Source organism: Tachysurus vachellii, chromosome 4 (genome assembly GCF_030014155.1).
Source record: "Tachysurus vachellii isolate PV-2020 chromosome 4, HZAU_Pvac_v1, whole genome shotgun sequence".
Classification (NCBI taxonomy): Eukaryota; Metazoa; Chordata; class Actinopteri; order Siluriformes; family Bagridae; genus Tachysurus; species Tachysurus vachellii.
This window is the reverse complement of record NC_083463.1, coordinates 8159694-8180312: the sequence shown is the minus strand read 5'-3', so window position 1 is coordinate 8180312 and position 20619 is coordinate 8159694. Positions and strand designations below refer to the sequence as shown.

Genomic DNA, 20619 nt, shown 5'->3' with positions numbered 1-20619 from the left:
CAGCCATGTTTATCCTACGCTCTCGCAACGCACCATTGATCGCATTTTATTCAATCTTTCAGTAAAACGTTTATTTATCCAGATAATCAAAATACGATCACGACAAACACCGTTGTCAACTCTGCACATCCAGCTAGCATCCAGCATTACGACTGAACACACAAAAGGACACTAATTACCACGAAGGGTCCTTTGTCTCCTGGTGGGACGGTTACAAAGAAGACTGAGAAGACGCGACAGGCATGAAATCAGAAGAAAAGCAGAAAGATGACAGCACGCTTACCTTCCTCCACGGCTTCCTCTTTCAGCTGCATGCGTACGGAGTGTGCTCAGCTGCCTTGGACGCAAGTCCTCTCTTTCCTTCTCTCTTGCTCGCTCTCACTCCCTCTCGCCCTCCCACTCTCTCTCTCTCTCTCTCTCCACCCTCTGCCTGCGTTGTGGCTCTCAGACTGAAGCCAGAGGGAAAATCCCTGCTCCTAAATTCAGACACTGCTGCCTTAACAAACCCTCTGAATGGAGACGTTGGCTGCAGCCAATGGGAACACGGTTTGGAGGGTAAGGGGGGGAGGGGGGTATCACCATTAGAGAGAGAGAGGGAGCGCGAGAGCGAGAGAGAAAGGGGGCGGCAGGGGGAATGAAGAGGGAGAAGGAGGGGAGAGATGCTCCTCCCAGAAAATACACAAGTGTAGACACACACACAGAGCAACGTTGCGCCCCTCGTCTCAAACAGCCCACATGGAAAGTCCAGGAAGGAGTAAAGAAAAAGACGTAATGTTACATTTAAACAAGTGTCACTTCTTTGCGCCTCCAAAAATGTTCTTTTGCGTCAGCATGTGGTGGGGAGTAAAAGTCGCAAAGTTCCTGTCTAAAACGGTGCCCTTATCATTACCATGGCCATAATGCTTTTTTTTTTACCCCACAGACTACTGTAGGAGGTACAGCAGTGCATTGTGGGATTTCTCCAAGACAATTTATTCACAATCCTGCAATTCTGCAAAAATAGTTTTGTTTCAGCGTGTACATGCTGGAGCTGCGAGATGACGCTGCGTAAGAGATGGAGAGGTAAAGAGACAGAAATATAGATGGAGAGATGAAGTGACAGAGAAAAAGAGAGTGGCTGACCAGAACTTATGTGCAGGCAGAGGGAAGAATGTAGCCAAAGGTCTGTCTCAATTGCAGAGGAAATAAGTGTTGATTTCCATTTAATGAGACACTTCTCTTTGCTCAAGCTCCCTACTCTGTGTCCTGGGATGAAAATGAAACACCACCCACAATCTCTCACGTTTGGTGCTGAGAGTCGCCGCCGACTTCGAACCCGAGTGCAGGTTCCCTCGGGGATTGTGTACCACCTGTGCTCACTGTGCAGTGCAATGGAACAAAGCGTCCGCCAAGTGACACACGTGCAGACACAAACACACGCGCGTGCACACATGAGCTCGCACACGCATGTGCTGACCTCCCGAGCCTTTTACATTTCAGTTAAATATTCTAATGAACATCTGCACCAGGAGCCTCACTGCACCCCTTCCTTATTTGTGCTCCCCAGGGTCACTGGGTTCTCGGCCCTCAGGTCCCACAACCAGCATTAAGACAGCTGGTCAGGGGATGACAAAGTGGCTACGTACCCTGAAATGATATTCACTAGGCTTTGTGTGGCGAAGGAGAGAAAGGTGAAAGGTGCATGTGTGAGAGAGAGAGAGTGAGCATGAGAGAGAGAGAGAGAGAGAGGAGTGTTTATAAAGCTCTCTCGCTCACCGTAAACCAGCACATCTTGGCATTAGAGCAAGAGATAAGATGAATGTGTGGACTGATGGCGCTCACTCGTGCTCATTCATTCCAACGGCAGCACAATCGAACCGCTATTCAGTCCATAATTCTACCTGCCACATCGCTAAAGCCTGATTCAACCTAGCAAAGCTCTATCAAGGGAAAAAATAAGCAGCTGCAAAAAAGTTTCTCTATCAAAGGAACACTGGTATATTTAGACTAAAATTTCCAGTCGATTGCTAAAATACATACAAAAAAATAAGTGATCCTGACTCCTTGGGTCATTTCACTGTAGAGGTGCACAGCATGTTGTAATCGCATCGATTTCTTATTAGAAATAAAAACTAATTTCAGAAACAATGGCCAAAAATGAACTGGATCATCATTTGTGTAGATAAGATCCAAAGAAAACTCTGGAACCTCAGTATAGATTTCAGGTTTCTGCGATATCTGGTGCAAAAAGGCAATCATTACTGTGATAACGATGAACAAACGATATATTGTTCAGCCCGATTTCACAAAGCTTCTGCTCTGTTTGGGCAAATCATAACCCAATCCCTATGACTGCTGTTGAAATAAAATCACAGCTCCTGCATGATCAAGTCAAACACTGACTCTATTCACACATTCTGCCTGCAAAGAGTCATCTGAGCCTTTATTACAGGAATCATCCCATCAAGAATTAACGGTCTGGATTAACGAGCCATTGTCACCCGTGCCTCTGGCTCCTGAGCGGGGTCCGGGCTCGAGTCTATGACATCACCGAGAAACGGTTGTAAAACACTGTTAAAGTCATGTTTAATATATCACACGGGCCTGGGACCTGCATATAAAAAGAGAGCAGTGAACTGAAACAGGGCTTTGGATTGCTTACACTAAAGAAAGAACGCTCAGGAACGTTTCTGGACACGGATATCAGGAGGTCCGGAAGAGGGAGCAGAAACCGGATAAAAATAAAGAAGTAAAAATATGAAAATCACTCAAGGTGAGTGAAGTCAAGCCCAATGAATCAAGGGCCCCCCAAAAAAAAACATCTATAAAAGGATAAGATTTAATTTATGTATACTCATACTCCTCATACTTAGACACTAATATCGCTCCAAAGCCACATCAGACATTAATCAGATGGTCTGTATTTATTAAATGAATGAATTTATCTGCATTTATAAATGAATCAATTTTTCAAAGAATGTCTTTGTCAATAGTTATATGAATCAGTGTGTAGTTATTAAAACGATCAGAGTCACTTTGTAGTTACTATATAAGCCTGTCTTTGTATAGTTATAAAATCACTATGTAGTTAGTATAACAGGAGTTATTTTGTCTTTAGTTATCATACCAATCACTTTGTCAACAGTTATATGAATCATTGTGTAGATATTAGGACTATTTTTATCTGTAGTTATTATACGAAACCACTTTGTAATTATTATATGAACCTGTTTGTGTGTAGTTATCGCTGTAATTACTTTGTCGATAGTTATATGAATCGCTGTTTAGTTATTATTATTATTATTATTATTTGGACTATTTTTTCCTTGCCTGTAATTGTTATTGTAGAAATACATTTGTCTGTAATTACATGAATCACTCGAGTTATTATATGACAAATTTGTCTGTAATGGTTACATCAATCACTTTGACAATCAATTATTACGACAATCAATCTCTGTAGTTTTTATTATAAGAATCACTTTGTCTGTCAAACCTTAAAAGTGTTACAGTAACTAGAATCAGACCAGGGTTTAAGTCTAGAAGTATCCTGAGCCTCGTGATATTTTATTTGAAAATGGAGGAAAAAAATGGTCCCCTTTTGTGACACACGTGCAAAAAAAAAAATAAATAAAAAGGATGTAACAATAACAAACAAAAAAAAAGAGTTTGCATTTGAATCCATCGTCTTATCGCTCATTTTGTTTGAATGTATACATTTGTGTAATTATTGTTACTATTGCTTTGTTTAGTTAAACTCTAGTCAACTTTTATAAACAGCTTAACTGTGTCAACACACTCACTACTGGCTGATGCCCCATATAGTAAGGTTTGAAATGTCTTTTCAGGATTATTTAATCAGGACAAATAATAGACTATAGCTAATGCATCTAGATAAGATCTAGCCAAAGCAGATCCACACAAACCTGCTGGTGTCATTTCAAGGATTTTATGCAAATGGAGGTGGCTGGAGGACACTCACCCGCCTCAACTACACCTATTGTAGAGGTCTCTTTGAATTTCAATATGCAAAGACAAGGACAAGTCTACTTCAAATATTCAAAAGGTGAACAGCAGTCCATTATTCAGCACTGCCTGTCTGTCCATCCACACACACAGTAGTCAGTGAGTTAGTCAGTACCAGTGTTGCTAAATCAAATGTAGACTGACATTACTGTCTGTCTCTCTGTCCACACACACACAGTAATGTCAGTGGCTTAGTCAGTACCAGTGTTTCTGTCTGTCCATCCACACACACACACACACACACACACACACACACACACACACACACACAGTAATGTCAGTGGGTTAGTCAGTACCAGTGTTGCTAAATCAAATATAGACTGACATTACTGTCTGACTGTCTGTCCATCCATACACATGCACACACAGAGTAATGTCAGCAGCTTAGTCAGTACCAGTGTTACCGTCTGTCTGTCCATCCACACACACACAGTAATGTCAGTGGGTTAGTCAGTACCAGTGTTGCTATATCAAATATAGACTGACATTACTGTCTGTCTCTCTGTACACAAACACAATAATGTCAGTGGGTTACTAAATCAAATATAGACAGACATTACTCTCTGACTGTCTGTCCATCCATACGCGCGCACACACACAGAGTAATGTCAGTGGCTTAGTCAGTACCAGTGTTACCGTCTGTCTGTCCATCCACACACACACACAGCAATGTCAGTGGGTTAGTCAGTACCAGTGTTACTAAATCAAATATAGACTGACATTACTGTCTGTCTCTCTGTACACAAACACACTAATGTCAGTGGGTTACTAAATCAAATATAGACAGACATTACTGTCTGACTGTCTGTCCATCCATACATACGCGCGCGCGCGCACACAGTAATACCAGTGGGTTAGTCAGTACCAGTGTTAACGTCTGTCTGTCCATCCACACACACACACAGTAATGTCAGTGGCTTAGTCAGTACCAGTGTTACCGTCTGTCTGTCCATCCACACACACAGTAATGTCAGTGGCTTAGTCAGTACCAGTGTTACCGTCTGTCTGTCCATCCACACACACACAGTAATGCCAGTGGGTTAGTCAGTACCAGTGTTACTAAATCAAATATAGACTGACATTACTGTCTGTCTCTCTGTCCACACACACACACACACACACACAGAGTAATGTCAGTGGCTTAGTCAGTAACAGTGTTACCGTCTGTCTGTCCATCCACACACACACACACACACACACACACAGTAATGCCAGTGATACTCAGTACCAGTATTACTAAATCAAATATAGACTGACATTACTGTCTGTCTCTGTCCACACACACACACACAGTAATGTCAGTGGCTTAGTCAATACCAGTGTTACTGTCTTTCAGACCGTCCATCCACACACACACACACACACACACACAGTAATAGTGGCTTAGTCAGTACCAATGTTAACTAAAAGGTTGCATTAAAACGAGTTGCATGTGAAGAACTACAGAGTGCCCGGTAAGGATGATGACTCTGTGACCTGGTTAGACATTTTTGCCTACAAAAGACTGCTGACAGAAAGAACAAAAAAGTTGAACGTGAGGTGAAAAAGCTTCCAAAGCTCTGTGCTAGTTCAGTGTTACATCACGTACACACACAAAAGCTTAACAGTCTTTATTTTAGCTGTTACCTGGAGGTTGGTCCATCTCAATGTAAAAGATCAACTCTGTGGAATACGGCATCATTAAATCATCCCTCGGCTCGGCGTCGTCCTTCTCCGTATTCCACACCGTATTGTACATTGTCTCACTCCAGTGATAAACGACACTTAACCGTCGTCAAACCATTAAAAAATAACCGTTAAAATGACGACACGAATACGAAGTTAGGCTCGGGTTTAAACCTGATGCTAACAACGTTAGCTTCTCTAACGTTTCACTTCAGGCACGAGCTCGGTTTGTTTTTAAATGTTCTTAATAAAAATTCTACAAATCTGAAAGCCCGCTTCAGACAATATGCTATTTTTTTTCCTTTTTATTTTTCTTTAGCGATAAAACGTTATTTCCTGAAATTTCGACATAATACACAACAGAATGTAGATACCAGCTCTACAATCCACCGACCACCATCAGGTCTAAACGGTTAATTCTTTCATTTCGAGTGCAAACCTTTCACTTCATGTGGGACCAACCATTCTTCACGGACACAACAGGGGTTGACACGATGTAAAAAAGTCGTTAAGCACGACCGCACTACGTCACACTAACATTCTAAACAATATTATAGCTTATATAAATTTGCTGAGTTCATAATTTACATTAAATCCAGTCACTCTGTTTTTGGTTCAAGATTTAATTTTAGCTATAAGTCAATTACAAGTGACATCATATTTTAACACCCCTCTCCCCTAGACTTAATGGTGTCGCCCCAACCCAAGCGACGTGCCATGCTCAAGCGCTGCTCAGTGCGCAGACTCCAGACTCGGCAGCCAATCAGAAGCGTCGATTCTTCGGGTCTGTTGCCAAAGTAGGAATTTGCATACGTTTTTTTTTGGAGAGCCGCGTGTTTCTCAGGAGCCAATGAACGTGCAAGAACGGCTGAACTTAAACTTTGATTGGTCGAACCGTTACTAAGAGGAACGTAGGGGAAAGGGGGAGAACATGGGTACGGAGTAAAAATGTAATTGAGGACTTTAAGGACTCAACATGGGAAGATGATTAGATAGCTAGATGTATTTTGGTGAAATTATGCATTTCTAGTGTCATAAAGATAATAATACAGCTAGCTGTAAATGAGCAGGACAACGACAGGGTGCTTTAACGCAGTAAAGTTAAGGTTTATCTAGTCAACTCCAGCCAACTTTATCCAACAACATCACTATTACTCAATTGTTTCTTTTTATACACACTTTTTTTGGTATTAAGTAAAAAAATAAATAAACAATGTGTTACGGCATTTTATTTATAAAGCCTTTTCGTCCAAAGCGTTACATCAAAATTTATGCAATAAGTTTTCACAATAGCTACTCCAAAAAGCATCCGGTTGCATCCAAGTGGTCTAATTTACATTGTAAATTTGATTACCACGAGGCTTTCCATCTTATTTATTTATTTATTTTTTTATTTATTATGAAAAGCATTTGACCCTGAATGTCAATAAGAAACGCTTCAATCAAAATCACAACTGTCAAACTAAAAAGTTTTGTCAACAGCTGATATTTTGAGGTACGTGCCGAGAATCTTCACGGATAACGATGTCCGTCTTCCCCATCCTGCAAAGACCTCAACATGACATTAAGAGAACCTATTTAATTCAACAGATGGCTTCTGCCTGCCAGAGGCATTTCTTATCAAGTGCGTCAAACTTGCTTAATTTTTACTAACCATGCCTCGGTCCTGTGTTGACAGATGGATCCGAAACAATGACCAAACCTTGACTCCCATTGGAAAATTATTACACCTAAAATACATTCACTAACTGTGTTTAAAAGTAAGCTTAACATCAATCAAATTAAGAGCAGGGAACATAACCATGTAAAACATCACATAGGAATATTCCCTACTAATGAGCTTTCTGTTTGTCTCATGAGGTTCAACCATACATTAATTCCCTCTACATTGAAGTCACACAAGAGTTGAGTGAGGTGACTATAGAAACCAGTCACAGGTCCATATGGTAGTAGACGAATTTAGATTAAACAATAAATACATTAATAAAATGTTGACAACATAGAATGTAGATAATATCAGAAGCCTTTAGGGACAAAAAAGGTAAAATAACCTGGTTGTATAAATGTTCACACCCTTAAACTAATACTATGTTGCACCATATTTTGGTTTTATTGCACCACACCACTTATTACTCTTGGGTAAGAGTCTATCAGCATGGCTGTCAGCATTTGACTTGGCAATATTTTCCCACTGTTTCTTAGAAAAACAAGATCTATCCAACTGTAAGGGCATCTCCTGTGTGCTTCAGCTTACTCCACAGATTTTTTTTGTTGGACTCAGGTCTCAACTCTGGCTCGGTCATTCATAAACATTGATCATCTGTTGGTTAAGTTAATTTAGTTGATTTGTATATATGCTTTGGGTCATTGTTGTGTTGAAAGGTAAAATTGCTTTTAATTTTCTGCTTACTTGCAGATACCTGAAGGTTTTGCTCTAAAATCGGCTGGTATTTATAGCTATACATGATTCCCTCTACAGTGATTAAAAAAAAACCCAGTTCTGGCTAAAAAAATGTGGCCCCATAGCATGACGCTGCACTGTGGGAATGGTTTTATTTTGGTGATGCGCTATTTATTTTAACTAAACATACATTTTGGAATTATTACAGCTTTTGAAATTGGTCACATCTGACCATAACACAGTTTGCCACATGGCTTGTGGGATTTACTTGAGCTTGGATTTTTTTTTTGGTGAGAAAATGCTATCTAGCTACTGTTTCCCATAGCCCAGATAAGTGAAGAATATCAGATGTATGTAACATGCAGAGAGTAACCGGTGCTTGTCAGGTATTCCTGCTGCTATTCCTGACCTATTGTTGTAGGTCCCTTGGCAGCCTACCTGGTAAGTTCTTGTCTTGTTCATTTACAAACTGTAAAGTTTTTGGTGATGCTACTGTTGCTATTTGCTTTATTTGTTGATGATGGCCTTTGTGGTGTTCCGTGGTACATGTGGTAACGTTTTGGAAGACCATGGATTCGGCAGTCCAATGTAACCAAAAAGATAGGAAGTAAATACTACAAAAACAGCTGATCTGAACTTGGGGATAATCAAAATTATTTCACTGATGACAGCTGTGCAATAATTACTTTTGCACATGAGACCGAATGTGATTCTATTTTTTCACTAAAATGTTTCTGATTGTTTTTCACCTTACTTCATCTTTATATAGTACTTCATTTCACATTGAACGCGGAAAAAGTTCTGACATGATTATTTTTTTTTTACATCACTACCATTTTAACAGGGGGTTTAGACTTTTCATATCCATCCTATATGTTATTTTTTACGTACTGAACATTTTTCAAACATGAAATATTAACCTATGATTAGTTGGCCAGTGATTAGTTAGTAACTGGTTAGTTAGTAGCCAAATATCACAGTCAGAAACACTAGATTTTCTGCCACGTCAACGTCCACAATGCATCCTGCTGCTACAAACCGTAAAAATGTTAAAAATAATCTTCTGTTTTTTCAGTATTGCATCATATTTGCATAGCGTTTAGATCAGAACATTCAGTCACATGAATAAAGAGCTTAAGGACAATCACATGATAAATACATCGAAACTTCAACACAGATCAATGCTAATGTAAACACAGCATTCGCTCACTCTGTCTGCCTTATTATAATACCAGTTGTTTGCACGCCTCAGCTTGACCAATATGTTGTATGGACTTGTTTCAAACAGGCTGTAGTTTTATTTACAAACTCAAACTCCTGCCTCATTTTTATCATCACATCAGTGTTGGCAGCAGTTCTCTGTAGAGGATTTTGCTCAGAATTGTTTGCATGTTCAAGTCTATGAGGTTAACTTTCTCATTCCACTCTGTCTCTGTACATGTAGATTGTTGACTTTGAGAGAAAGGGCAGGCGTGACTAACAGAGAGATTCTAATCAGCCTGACCACACTGTGTATGGGTGTACGTAAAATTAAGCCTTACGTGTAGACAAGATCTGATTACAGAGATTATACAGTAGCCTCAGGCACTGTCATATTTTTTTCCCTGTGACCTTAGCAGCTCAAGTGCAAGGTTTTAGTACTGTATGTATGTGAACATACTGTTCTATGGTAGAAGTGAAGAATTAAAGATACACACCACGGTGGCTGTTGTGTAAGCACTGCTCTTTCGGATGCATAATTCATAAAGTTTCTGAAATCTAAAAGAAGGCAATGCCATCGCTCTCTAGCTGAAACGGCTAAGGGAAATTGCTCCCATGCTGTTATAAATTACATGGTGAGAGAGATCGCCTTTTCACTTTTTTGCTGAGCTCATCAGATCCAGGCTGCTCCCTTCGTCACTGTCTCTCTCACTCTACCTCTGTCTTTCTTTGTTTGGTAACACAGCAATCTAATCTGTACACCATCTTCCTCGAAGTTCCTAGTAGCAAAGAACATCTGAAGAGATATAGACAAGTCTTAAAGCTCTATCCTCCTATAGTAATACGTGGGAACAGAACAGCCTGCCCCAGTAACTTAAGCTTAGGCTTCAATTCACTTCTATTTTTGCTGCCGTTGCAACTTTTCATTCCGTTTAAAAGCCGTGTAAATCATACCTTGTAAGAACATATACATAAGCCCCACTATGACTTCCCAGATTATTTCCAGAATATGCTATAGTTTACATTTGACTCGGACTATCCCATTAGGGGTGAGACACTAAATGATGGGTTTACATGACAAGCCTTGAACCCATCTGCTTGAAAGCACATTACAGACCAAGCAGGCACTGCAAATTCAAAAAAAAAAAAAAAAAAGAAATTCTTTATTATCAGATACACTTTGGAGCGTGACTTGCTCTCCGCCGGTATTTTTCCACTGAGCTACTCTAATGGGCTCTTATGGCTGCACTCCCCAGGAGGAGTCATGTGTCTCGGATAATGTACACTCCGATTCGAGTTAAACGATTAAGCGCACTGTCTGGAAGTTTCACTTCGCTTTTCTCCTCCACGCACATTTCCGTACGTTCGTCTAGATGCAACCGTTCCCCGAGAATTAAAATATGCAGGGGAAAAGGCATGACTAGGCAGAGAACACACGTTACACGATGGCATTAAAACTGACACTGACGTGTTAATGACTCTGCCAAAGTGAGAGATGGAGACATGACCCTCCCACCGTTTGAGAGCTTATCAGTCTCCTCCCATCCTCCAAAGCGAGTGATGTCATCCTGCAATGTGAGCGTCCCTGTTGGACTGATGCAATACTCCGGTGACACAGTGTAATAAGCTGGTGGCACCCACCTACCACACGCCCATCTCTCTCTCTCTCTCTCTTACTTTCTCTCTCATCATTTTTGTACACTCTAATGTTATGTTTTAGATCCTGTTTTTTTCCCTTCATCCTTTTTTCCTGTCTACTTTTTTTTGGTCTGTCTCTCTGCACATCACTTTCTCCTTCCTTCTCTCTCCCCCTCTCCCTCACTGTGGTTGTCATGGTACCGGCCACCATGGCTCAGCATTCTGCAGATAAAGGCCAGACTCTAATTCTTTAACCCCTTCCAGGTTAAATGACTCAGATAGATACCATATCAACCAGCCGGATCCACACACACACACACACACACACCCTTCTCATATTTACAGCCCGCAGTGCTGATTAAGCAGCTATTGATGCTACAAGTGCCATATCAGCTATAAGATATGATAAAAGCAAACAATAACATCAAAGGCTTGCTATGTGGATTGAAATTATACAAACCACATGTACAGAATCAGCCAGGAGAAAAATACAATGCTTCAAAGGCAAGTTTGATAACAAATAGCTGAACAGTGTTTTAAACCGAGGCAAATGGTGTCCCATTCAGAGTGACAGTGAATTCTGATTATGATCAAGATTGATGGTCAGTGAGTTATTAATGGAGCCCACTGTAGCTGGGTAGAGGCTTTTAATTTTTGGGGCATAAAGTGAAACAGGTATTCCCAACACTTTTTAAAAAACAAGGACAGACCCAAATAATGAAAGACAAACATCATCTTTAACACATATACATAGCAAAAGATTTGCAAGACTTCTAGGGGTCACTAAAGAGTTTGGCATGTTTCATCAAATAATGTGGACAAGAACGGACAATTATAACGGTCATACTTTCTCTCATCTTCAGTGACTGCACCTTCAAGAGCTTTATCATGGTCAGGGTGGCCGGGGATCTGGAACATTCTCCCAGAACAATGAGGCAAGGTAGGAACTCAGCCTGGATGGAACACCAGTCCATCTGAAGGCACCAGCAGAATAAAGCATTTTGTTTGTTTGAGGCTACAAATATATTTCTCTAGGATAACATTTAAAAATTGGATGCCATGATTTGTTTCACGTCAGTACCTATTTTTAATTGTGTCATAATGTTCAAAGGGGCTTGAACCCCGATCCTCCTATCAACAACCCTTAACCACTTGAGCCACCACTGACCGTTGCCCCAGGTCCTCTGTTGTCTGTGGTTGGAACTGATTTATTCCTCTTACCTAAGCTCTCAGTATTACGTTACTTTCTAAACTCACTCACTCATTTTCTACCGCTTATCCGAACTACCTCGGGTCACGGGGAGCCTGTGCCTATCTCAGGCGTCATCGGGCATCAAGGCAGGATACACCCTGGACGGAGTGCCAACTAATCGCACACACACTCTCTCATTCACTCACGCAATCACACACTACGGACAATTTTCCAGAGATGCCAATCAACCTACCATGCATGTCTTTGGACCGGGGGAGGAAACCGGAGTACCCGGAGGAAACCCCTGAGGCACAGGGAGAACATGCAAACTCCACACACACAAAGCGGAGGCGGGAATCGAACCCCCAAACCTGGAAGTGTGAGGCGAACGTGCTAACCACTAAGCCACCGTGCCCCCCACTTTCTGAACACAAAATTCAAAATTAAGAGTTTTAGTCCAATGCAGCATATGCTCGGATTAGTATTGCCTGACTGTCTGCTCAGCTTGCTTATATTAGCTGAAACCAAATTATTGCAATTATTAAGACATGTTTACACAGTTTATTAAATTCCACCCTTAAAGTCCACCCTTTCTTGAACATATTACAACACCAAAATTTAGAAATAAATAAATAAAGAAAGAAAGTATATATTCTATATTCAATATTGTTCAATCGAATTTCTCACCAGTCTAAAATAAACCTCAATGTAATCTGCATGCTCTGGTTTAGACGAGAGTGGATAATGTGTCTCAACTACATGAGCAGCGTTCATGTCCCTGTCTGGATTAAAATCAAACGCTTAGCAACCTCTACTGTGGGAGTTGAAGGTATTCAGAATTAGCTACAGTGCATATGTGAGTGAGGTTAGTTATCTGTCAGGGGATGATCTGGGCATCAGGTGCCAGGTATAATTGTAACCAAGTGCAAGAGAGGGGGGCTTTATTGGATAGGTTGTTCACCTCAGCATGAAACCTCAATGGAAATCATACAATCATCAAACAAATTATTTACTCACCACAGAGCTCCTTCTGTACAGGGACTAAGTGAATAGGCCTACTTCAGATGGAAAGCCCCTAGGCATTGTTTAATGCTTTGATGGTTAGAGGTGACATATTATCACCTAGACTTGTTCTTTACTACATCAAAGCTGAGATGAACGTCCATGATAACATACAGTGATATCAATTTAAAGGTCACTTATGATCAGTTTGCATGTGCTCCTCTTAACGCCCTTCAAAGCAACACTAGAATAGACTGGAGATTTGTAATGAAACCTGAATGTACTTCTCATAGTCTCTGTCTGAACTGCATTGCACAAAGATTTAAAGAGCTCTATAGTCACATCAGCAGCCTGGTGCTCCATGATGGAGGGACATCAGGAGGTGGCTGCAGTTTATCCTGGAGAATAATAAGGTCTTTAGTACAGCAGGATGTCATACGGAGAGGATGAAATATCATTCGGTGTCAAAGTCCACCACCAAACATGTTCTTATAATATGTTTCATTTGGAATTTATTTCTATTTTGATTCTATTCTATTTTTGTATTATTGAATTGTTATGTTGTTATAATTCTGAGCTCAGGTTACTGTCTGTGAAGGCTTTTGTATTTTCTGGGAGTTCCTCTGGGTTCTCTTGTTGGACAGTGGTGGATCCAGTGGATATGACTCTGGGTTGATGATTGGAAGATTGGTGTTCAAGCCCCAGCACTGCCAAGCTCCTACTATTGGTCGTTAACCCTTGCTACTCCAGGGATGCCGTATCATTGCTGACCAATTTCACTATACTGTAAAGTATATGTGACAAAATAAAGGCTTCTATCTAGTTTCCTACAACTTCCACTATACTAAGTGGAATAGCAACCAAATTATTGCAATTATTAAGACATGTTGATGACAGTTCATTCAATTCCACCCTTAAATTCCACCCTTTCTTGAACGTATTACAACACCGAAATTTAGAAATAAAGAAAGAAAGAAAGTATATATTCTATATTCAATATTGTTCAATCTAAATTCTCACCAGTCTAAAATGAACCTCAATGTAATCTGCATGCTCTGGTTTAGACGAGAGTGGATAATGTGTATCATTGCTGACCCATGTGAAGAAAGAATTTCACTATACTGTAATGTATATGTGACAAAATAAAGGCTTCCATATAGTTTCCTACAACTTCCACTATGCTATTAGGTATACTGGCTAGACTAAATTTATTCTAGGTGTGAATGAGTGTGTGAGGTGCCCTGTGATGGACTGGTATCTTATCCAGGATGTACTGTATAACACTAAGTGTTCTCAGTATAGGCTCTGGATTCTAGCAAGGTGCTGACCAGAGTAAAGAGCCAAGCTCCTTCCAAAAGCCAAAGGAGCAAGAGTCAAATGATATATATTACACATAATTCCATTTATTCCATTTTACATTGTTGTCCCATTTTATGGCTTACTATTAGCATGCAAGTAACAATTACTAAAGGTAATAAAACGTTTTAAAAGCCTTTGAAGTGCAGAATCGATCCTAAATAAATAACAATTATAAACGCTTACATTTATGGCTTTGCAGCTTTACAGTTTGCTTTTTCAAGACCTTTCAAAAAGTTATAAACAGCTGACCTGAATAGTGTACAATGCAAAGCTGACTCACAGCTGGGAGTCGTCTCCTCACTTTAATTTTAAAATAGGCTTTCAGACTGACATGGTGATCCACTTTCCCATGCCAGTAGATGAACTGGCTCAGAGCACTCGTTCAGATGATGCATGCAGCATCGGATGGAAAAATTCACCGTACGCCAGCTGGCTCAGGAAATGGTAGTGTCATGACTTGCCAGTGAACCTCTAAAATAACACCATTACTTTAAAATATAATGTAGACTTTAGCTTTCTTCCCATAGATCTAAGACGCAAAGTGCGTTTTAGAATTTGACCCGTTTTTTTGGTCTGCATTACAGTCTTGAAAATGACTAAAAGCCAAACATGGATGTTGTACTGTACACGTTAGAGCTGGAACCAATAAAACCTCTGACTGACCGAGAACCTTAGAGCACTTGAAATAAACAAACACACTTATACATCCATGTTTACCTGTGAAGGAGCACTAGGATGCACAAATAAAAAGTAGGAATTCAGTAGACGAGTGTCTTTAATCAGCTACAGAATGCAATTTACGGCTCATGCATAAATCATTAACGGTGCTTTACTACCAGCTAAGGTTATACAGAGTTTATTACTTATATCCAAGTTAAACAAATCAGCCCTTTAAATTATGACATGCAACAATGTGAGAAATTTTGTTACATGATTTTTGTGTAGGCATTTTCTGTAGCACTTATCATACACAGGGTCACAGAGATCCTGGAGCAGCATCAGCTTGAATTTCCTCAGGGATCATTAAAGTATCTATCTATCTATCTATCTATCTATCTATCTATCTATCTATCTATCTATCTATCTATCTGTCTGTCTGTCTGTCTGTCTGTCTGTCTGTCTGTCTGTCTGTCTGTCTATCTATCTATCTATCTATCTATCTAACTAACTAACTGTCTGTCTGTCTGTCTGTCTGTCTGTCGGTCAGTCGGTCAGTCGGTCTGTCGGTCGGGCAGGGTACAAGGTGGGGGACAGGGTGCCAACCCACGACAGGACACATGATGTTATTTATATACGTCTTGATATTATGAAAATGATATTAAACATGTTTGCTTCTTTAGGGTTTAATTAAAACAGAACAGAACAACAACAACAACAACAAAAATCTACCGTTAAGTGCCATGTTAGCTGTCTTAGATATAGACATAGTTGTAGATCTTGGGTATTGTGTCACTATGTCTTTATGTATGTCTATGTCTATAATGTGATTATACAAGATTTGCTTTAATAAACAAATGAAGGAATGCATTTTATGATTTGGAATTAAAAGCCTTTCTCGAAAAAAGCTGCACTTTCCTGTGAGCACAAAGATGATCCAAAGACATGTAATATATGAAGGCATATGCAAGTAATTTCAAAGTTTTTAAAAAAAAAAGTAAAGCATTCATTCTTCCCTTAACCATTTATCTGTGTCAGGGTCATAGTGGACACAGAGCCTATCCCTGGTTCGGAAAGTTTCCAAGGAATTTGAATGTCGGTATTACCGTGGTGCCACTGTTGGGCCCTTGAGCATGACTCTTGACCTTCATCTGCTCCGCTCAGTTGCAGGACACTTTGGACAAAATTGTCTACCAAATGACTGAAATGTAAATGTAAATGTAAATGAATAGGGCGCCAGTCCGTCAAAGGCTTCCCTGCACACACATTTGCAAATGTAGCAACAATTTCTAGTCTCCAGCACTGGAGGTAGAACCGTGAGAAAGCCTGTACAAACATGGGATGAACATGCAAAACTCTGCACGGTAACCCGAGCTCAGGATTGAACTGGTGGACCCTGAAACTGAGAGAAGGCAACACTGCACCACCAAGACAACTCAGATAAACTAAAATACCTTTAAGTATTTAAGTATTTACTGATGCAGTAATGGACAACAAAGAAGATGGCTCTTATTGGGTGTGGAAACTTCTTAAACATTATTATTATTATCACCAGCATGTTAAAGTAGCTTATAGTGGATTACAATGACAAATCAAACAATGTAAAAATAAAAAAGACGTCAAATATGCAGACGTCGAACAGAATCTTAGAGAGTACAATAAATACGATGCTATACTTTAATGTATGTAAAATACATAGCTTTAACGATTTCATTTTTGACGACCAACTTTTTATACAGATAGGATTATATACTGAACAAACTTTCTATAAGATTGCATTAACCAAATGTTCTTAAATTATTAACAAATTACAGTATACTACCCCATACTGATTACCATTCTTTAAGACTCCTGTATAGGCTACGTCATAGTTTGACTTATTATATTTTCTGGTTACGATAGGGTCATCGAAAAACGCGTCTCCTTCATAACTCAAAGACTAGCTGTATAGCACTATAGTTAAACTCTCCTCTTTTTTTTTTATAACTACAGTGTGGATACTTTGTCTGTTTTGCTTCCTTTCTTTACTTTTGGACCAAATTTTTATTTATATATATTTGGTGTAATAATTGCTCTTTTATTACAGACCACATGCTAGCAACAAGCAAAGGCCGCAACTACAAAATGGCCAAATGATAGCAATCCACATCTTAAGAGGTGTGTAGAGGGGAAAACGTGCACAGTGCTACTGTTTATCACTTAGCAACCCTGTCATCTCAGATCCAGTCTCAGACTGTTGTGCAGAGTGGCAGGCTGATTACGCTTACATCTCTACAGTAACCTGAGCCAAAAGCTATTGACACAGTCCCAGCTGAGCCAAACCCTGCATGCAGGGGGAATGGGCTTGTGTACAAGCAAACCCCACCTCATTCAGCGTTCTGAGAGGTCAAACAACACATGTGTAACGAGTTCACGAGACATGCATTTAGAAGCCAGGTGACCAAACATGGATTCCAGAAAATCTGTAAGGACAAGGCATGCTGTCGTGTTTGTCACGCATACGTCAAGAAAAAGGTGTCCTGTTACAGGACAGAGAAACGGATGCCAGGCGTTCTTGTCACTTTGACTGACATTCCAAATGGATTTAGGAGTAAACAATAAAATATCAGGGAACAGATACGGAAGAAATAAAGGACACAGGTAAAATGTTATCACGTGGAAATAAAGGTTTCGGAAAATGTCCTTTCATTAATGGCAATTGGAATTGGACGCCTTTATCCAGAGCCCAGCTTGGTGGCATTTAAACTCACAACCTTCTGACCAGTACAACACTTTAAGCACTAAGCTACCACATCCCATCACTAAACAGACAAGTTAAATACGATTTTTTTTACTCTTAAGACTACCAGATATACAATAGACTAAGAGTTACTTGACTAGAGTAGGAAATGACTCCCAGATCATTATCATCCTGGAAAAACCTCCTTGATGCTGCTGTACACATAGCATTTTGCTAACAAGGTAAGTCATTGAGCTATAAGCAGGATCGTGTTAGCATACACAAGCTTCCACGCTGCACAACTCTCAGTTCTACGGTTAATGGTTTCAACTGAGCCGCCAATTCATCCACCACATTGCAGTGTATTAAGAATAAGCATATCCTTAAATTGTATCTTCTATTGTATGATACATAGATTTACACAGCGTTGTATAAAGTACTAGAAAGCCATACTTGAGTAAAAGTACAAGTATCGTACTAGAAAAAGACTTTGGTAGAAGTGAAAGTTACCTTTTAGAATATTACTCAAGTAAAAGTCTTAAAGTATCTGATATTTACTGTACTTAAGTATCAAAAGTCATTTTCTGATATTTAATGTACTTAAGTATTTGAAGTAAAAGTAAAAAGTAAAATTTCAGTGATTTTTCGGTAGGCATAAGAGCAGGGGCGGTTCTAGGATTGCATCTTTAGGCGGTTTTAGCCCTCAGTGAGAATTTAAAACAAGAAGAGTTTTATATTGTATATTATATGACTACATAGTAAGCCAAAAGTTATTCCAAGTTATTAAATGGCAAAAGTGGACACCAAAATTTTATGCATGATGTAATGATGCCAGTCTTGAATCAGATCAGTTCATGTATCTGTGCATTCTCTACAAACAGTGTGTCCAATGAATGCAGTCATTAATAAAAAAATATTCACAAGACAAAGACCAAATCAATAAATGTTATTTTTGTTTAGTATTTAATGGATTGTTTGCATTAATATTTTGTTTGTGCTATCAACTCTGGTAATAAGAATAGTGACATTTCACTGCTTTTGGTTGCCGTCTTTGCGGCTTTGCGCCGATTAACGTTATAGATAAACGCCTCCAGCTCTGACTGCGCGTGCACGCTGCTCGTCCCTGTGCTTCTCCGTAGAGCGTGCGGAGCTGCGTAATGCAATCTAGGAGCAGTGATTCGCCAAACCTACCTTATTGCAGTCGCACACATTTCTTCTGATTTTATTTTGTAGTAACGAGTAACGAAGATGCCTAGTGGAAATATAACGGAGTAAAAGTATACATTTTATCTAGGAAACGTAGTGGAGTAAAAGTGAAAGTTGACATAAATTTAAATAGCGAAGTAAAGTACAGATACGTGAAATTTCTACTTAAGTACAATAACGAAGTATTTGTACTCCGTTACATTACAACACTGGATTTACTATTCTGCCTGCTTATTGCACAGATTTGTTTCTTTTTGTTGTTAACCTTTCAGCAGTGGAAATTTAGAAATGTAATCTGTACCCTGTGTAGCATTCATTGGTTGTTAATCAGAATGAAAACTATTCTAAATAAACTATGATGAACATTGTGATCAAGACAAGCATGTTTTAACTTAAAACTTGACTATTTTACACACTCACTAAAGGGTTATGAAGTGAAACAAATGACAGCAGAGTGACATGGAGGGAAAAAAGAGGACCCGGGAGTAGAAGAGGGGTAGAAAGGAGGATGTGTGATGAGATTAAAGTGCTTTCAAGGGATCGGGACAGGAGGAGGAGTATTCATGGCACATTTCACTCCCTTGCGCCACCATGCCTTCAGCCCAATAACGGAAAAGACGGGTTAAGCACCGAAGACTAGAGAAGAGAGGGTGAAGGAAATGCCTAATTGAGCATTAGAATATCATTCTGACAAGCGAGAGACCAGGATAAAAAGGAATCAGCAAATTTTTTCTTCCAAGTCATGCTGCACTGATTACTGAGGCTCTATCTGAAATCAGCCAGAACTCTTACAGACCATTCATGCACAGGCTGAGAGTGAGAATAGTGCTCACTCAATGAAAAAGGACAAAAAAACTTCATAAAATATTAAAAGTGAGTCAAATTATATCATATAAAGGGTTACATCATATTTCACATTTAAGTTCAAAGTGTAACCACATAACTGGCCATATATTTAGCCCTGCACCAGTACTGATACTGGTATTGCTCAGAAACCATTCTCACTTACTTGTACTTATATTTACAGGTGTAAAATATCTTGTCAGTTAGTTTTGTTTGCAAATTTGGATATCAAAATGATTTAAATATGTCTAAGGATTTGCTTTAATAATCAAGAATGTATGCCAAACCTGGCATATCTAGATCTATATATGGGAAAAGTGGTAACTCAGTGGTTAAGATGGTTAGAAGATTTTGAGTTCAAATCTCTGTTCAAGACCACCAAGCTGCCACTGCTGGACCCCTGATCAAGGCCCTTAACCCTCAACTGCTCAGTTGTAGAAATGAGATAAATGTACATTGCTCTGGGAGACGGCATCTGCCAAATGCTATAAATAAATAAAATAATTATAAATATCTGCATCCACCGTCCCTTCAGGATTTGTTGGTTTGGCAGAAATCACAGTAATGAACGCATACAGTAAATAAGCAAATTCTGGGATATTTCGGGGAGTTTTATCCAAAGGACCAAATATTTTCTGCAGCATTGGGCCATGTGACATCACAAAATGCATTCAACCAAAGCCTAATTTAATTCATGTGCATCGAGAATGAATACAGCTATCGATGAAAGTA

The 20619-nt window shown here is 39.6% G+C and overlaps 1 protein-coding gene across 3 annotated transcripts in view; it reads right to left on the bottom strand.

Annotated features, from left to right (window-relative positions):
* pik3r3b (phosphoinositide-3-kinase, regulatory subunit 3b (gamma)) overlaps nucleotides 1-20619 on the bottom strand; it is a 222657-nt gene that overhangs the window by 14309 nt on the left and 187729 nt on the right. Inside the window, exon 1 of one of the 3 annotated variants that reach the window (XM_060867540.1) lies at nucleotides 5632-6085. The exons of 1 other annotated variant lie outside the window; for it this stretch is intronic. In XM_060867540.1, the coding sequence (XP_060723523.1) occupies nucleotides 5632-5743 (112 nt within the window). In that variant the 5' untranslated portion in view covers nucleotides 5744-6085. Of the gene's footprint in view, nucleotides 1-283; nucleotides 555-5631; nucleotides 6086-20619 lie in introns of those variants that run through there. One more of the 3 variants, XM_060867541.1, reaches the window with a different exon arrangement.